The sequence below is a fragment of the Phalaenopsis equestris genome, unplaced genomic scaffold, assembly GCF_001263595.1.
Source record: "Phalaenopsis equestris unplaced genomic scaffold, ASM126359v1 Scaffold232217, whole genome shotgun sequence".
Lineage (NCBI taxonomy): Eukaryota > Viridiplantae > Streptophyta > Magnoliopsida > Asparagales > Orchidaceae > Phalaenopsis > Phalaenopsis equestris.
This window is the reverse complement of record NW_018250185.1, coordinates 1-3,444: the sequence shown is the minus strand read 5'-3', so window position 1 is coordinate 3,444 and position 3,444 is coordinate 1. Positions and strand designations below refer to the sequence as shown.

At 40.7% G+C, this 3,444-nt stretch overlaps 1 protein-coding gene across 2 annotated transcripts; it reads left to right on the top strand.

The window, feature by feature from the left end:
- Nucleotides 1–1,474: 1,474 nt before the first annotated feature.
- On the top strand, nt 1,475–3,241 carry LOC110038219 (interactor of constitutive active ROPs 1-like). Of its 2 annotated transcripts, none has more exons than XM_020742989.1 (3): nt 1,475–1,701; nt 1,783–1,918; nt 1,982–3,241. In XM_020742989.1, the coding sequence occupies exons 1-3, from the start codon at nt 1,688–1,690 to the stop codon at nt 3,005–3,007; spliced, it is 1,176 nt and encodes a 391-aa protein (XP_020598648.1). In that variant the 5' UTR covers nt 1,475–1,687; the 3' UTR covers nt 3,008–3,241. The 2 variants fall into 2 exon arrangements, with proteins under 2 accessions (XP_020598648.1, XP_020598650.1); XM_020742991.1 differs by having other exon boundaries at nt 1,477–1,701; nt 1,985–3,240.
- The last annotated feature ends 203 nt before the right edge of the window (nt 3,242–3,444 follow it).

Below are 3,444 nucleotides of genomic sequence, written 5' to 3'. Positions count from 1 at the left end.
TTCAAGCATTCAACAAATATCAATTCAGCCTATAGAATGAGGTTTTAAAAGAGTCAATGGGCGAGGTAAAGCTGAAGTTGACTGGACACAATATCATCGAAGGTATATCGAGAAGTTGAATAATCGTTAGGCTTGTATAATACAGTTAAACCCGACGCAAGGAGACGGAGAATAAAAATTGGCTAATTATTTGCAGTGGTACAGATCTTAGGCACACTCTACCTAGTGGAGGCCCCTACTTAGCCGTCGGATACATATTACCTTCAATCACCAAGAGAGAGAATAGTGGTATGCGTTTGTTATATGTATTTGCAGCGGTTAATTACTTTTATTATAATGCCTAATAATGAATGCAATTCTTCAATTGTATAATTGGATTAGTTTATTCGTAGTAAAGATATCGTATAAAACTTTGGAGGGAATCGTGGTAAAAGTGCTAGCTCCATGAAACAAGGGTATGATGAGATATTGAAGCTATCATGTAGAGTGGAACAGTCCATCCACATTGATTATATTGCATTTAATCATTCGGGGAGACATGATATCGAGGTGAGGCCATCTCATAGAACAGAAGTCAAGACCATTTGTCTCCCTTATCAACTTATGATGTCTACATCAGTCAAGTTCCACTGTCGCGAGATGATCAATAGCAGATGCTCCAAGGAGATCTACAGCTTCCCGAGCACGTGGATCTCCATTGAATAAGTCGCACGAACATCAATATCCATAATCATCTGCTTATCTTGGGAAATCAATATTTGCTGACCGCTCCAGCTATGTTGGATCCTTCGACTTTGTAGGACCCTGCAGATATGCATGACCAACCGGGTATGCAAGAACCACTGGCTAAAGAGGACCACCGACTTATGAGGGTTCACCATATGATTTACAATGCACCGCATCTACAGAGGGGATCTGGATTTAAATTTTCAGAGCAATTACATGGTTGCACCTACAACTGATGCAGAGTTATTTTTCAGCACACATCCAATATATACACCGCCATTACCCATAAACAAAAAGAGTTATTAGGGGCCCAAAAAGCTACGAAAAACACTGACTTATGATAATTTTTTATTGTGAAATAATTTTTTTTATAGTTCATTCTCTTATTTTGTTCATCTATATTTTTTTAATTAATTTGAAACCCTCTAAAGATTAATTAATATAGTATAAATCTATCATTTATTTGTGATAATAATATTATAAATATATATATATTTTATCATTTATTTGTAATGATAATAGTATACATAATATTTTTAATATTAATTTATAATATCATATATTATTAAAAAAATTATATTGATAGGTGATGCCCCCAAGCTATTGAAAACAATTTTAAACATAAACTCCCCAAAATGCTCCAAATTAATTTTTTTTTAATGGATCTCCCACTCAAGATTTTCCCATTCAAAATTTTCCCAATACACAGAGAAGAGAAAAAGAAAGCGGCCATGTGGGTAGTGGAAAGGATCAAATTTCTGCTGCAGTAACATTTTTTTCCGCACAGACCCTTTTATAAGGCCCCCTTCCTTTTTTTCTCTGCTCATTATTGCACGGTTCTCTCTTCCAGTGCCCCCATTTTCTCTCAAATTTGAACTGGTGAAGCTGTTCTCCTTCTCCTTCATTTTCTGCAGCAACTACGCCGATATTAATCGAAGAGGAGGAGGAGCGGCAGAAGCCAATGCCGAAATCAAGGTAAGCAATGCGGTTCTCGTTTGACTAAGAAGAAAAGGCAAAAAAGTTACATTTTTACTGATGTTTCTGAAGTGAAAACAGAGGATCTGAGATGCCACAGCAGCGACAATCCCCTCGCGCTCCACTCCATCTCAAGCCCACAGCTTCCTCCGAGGCAATCTCCATTCGCAGCCCGAAGCTTGAAGATCGACGCTCTCCTCGTAGTCCTGTCCAAGAGGTACTCAACCATCTTCCCCTCTGCTCTTTCTCACTTTCCTCTCAGTGTTCTGTTTGGTTTTAGCAGAGGAAGAAGGGGTCCAGAATAGCGGATCTAGAGAGAAAGCTGGACCAAGCGCAGGAGGAGCTCGAGAAGGTGAAGGAACAACTGGCGTCGGCGGAGGCGGCGAGGATAGACGCGGTAAAGGAGCTTGAAGTCACAAAGAAGCATTTTCCCGTCTCTCCCCTGAAATCCGCAGCTCTAGATCCAGCTGATGAGGAGAAAGAGAAGACTATAAATGTCGAGGAAGAGAAAGTTGATCTTGGCGAAGTCCTCATGGAAAAAGGCGAGCCTTTGCGCGCAGAAGAAGACAGTGTGAACTGCAAGACCACCGACGTCTTCGAAGTAGCTCCAGCGAGCAGCGAAGGAGAAGGAAGCGGACTGGAAGAGGAAGATGCAGTGGGAACTAAGACAAAGGTGATCGCTGAAGAAGAAAAAGTGAAAGAGGAAATGAAAGCATTGGAGAAGGAGATGCAGAACGAAGACATGGTAGAGAGCTTAGAGCTTATCGAGCTGAAAGCAATCCTGGTTGAGAAAGAGAAGCAACTCGAAATCGTTGTAGCCGAGAATCATGCTCTTATAAAAGAAGCAGAGAATGTAAAAGTTGAATCCTTACAGTGGAGAGAAAAAGCCGAGGAGGTGACAACAAAGCTCTCTGAAGCTGAGGAGGAACTGAAAAAAACTAAGATGGCTTCTGAGCGCCAGAGAGAGAAGTTCGAGTCAGATGCAACTGCGAAAGCGTCAATGGAAGCTGAAATGAAGCGCTTAAGAGTGCAGACAGATCAATGGCGCAAGGCGGCGGAGGCTGCGGCGGCGGTGCTTGTTGCAGGGGATGGTTTGGTGAATGACGGAGAGTTGAAGGGAAGAGGGTTGGGTGAGAGCGGCAGATCAATGGAAAAGCATCTTCGAGGTTATGGCGGCGGCGGGTGGTCACCTGTGATCGCCGGAGGTGAGGGTGAAGAGGTGGATGGGGGAGGGAAGAGGAGAGGAAGCGGTGGAGGAATTCGGGTGTTTGGAGAGCTATGGAAGAAGAAGAGCCAACTGAAGTAATTCAGGAGGAGCAGAAAGTTTGGTTGTGATTCTCATCAACCAGGATTCTTCCAACATGCTGTTTAGCTTCTTCTTCTTCTTCTTCTTCTTCTTCTTCTTCTTCTTCTTCTTCTTCTTCTTCACTGTTTTCTGGATTTAGGTGCTTTGTTCTGCTTGTTTTTGAAGGATTTGGTTTTATTAATCTGTTGTTTTGTTTTTATGAGCCATTGATGTTAGGTGATTTCTTTTGTTGTTATTGGAGCATCCACAGCTTTAATGGTTTCAGGTTTCAAGAATTTTGTCTTTAACTCATGCCCAAATTTAGGACCAAGGCTTTTTTTTTCCATTATTTATAAAATTAACATTTTTCTAATATTTATTTTTTGAACTTTAACCAAAATATTAAAATTTTGCAACTAAATTCTAAACTAAACCAAATATATATATATATATATATA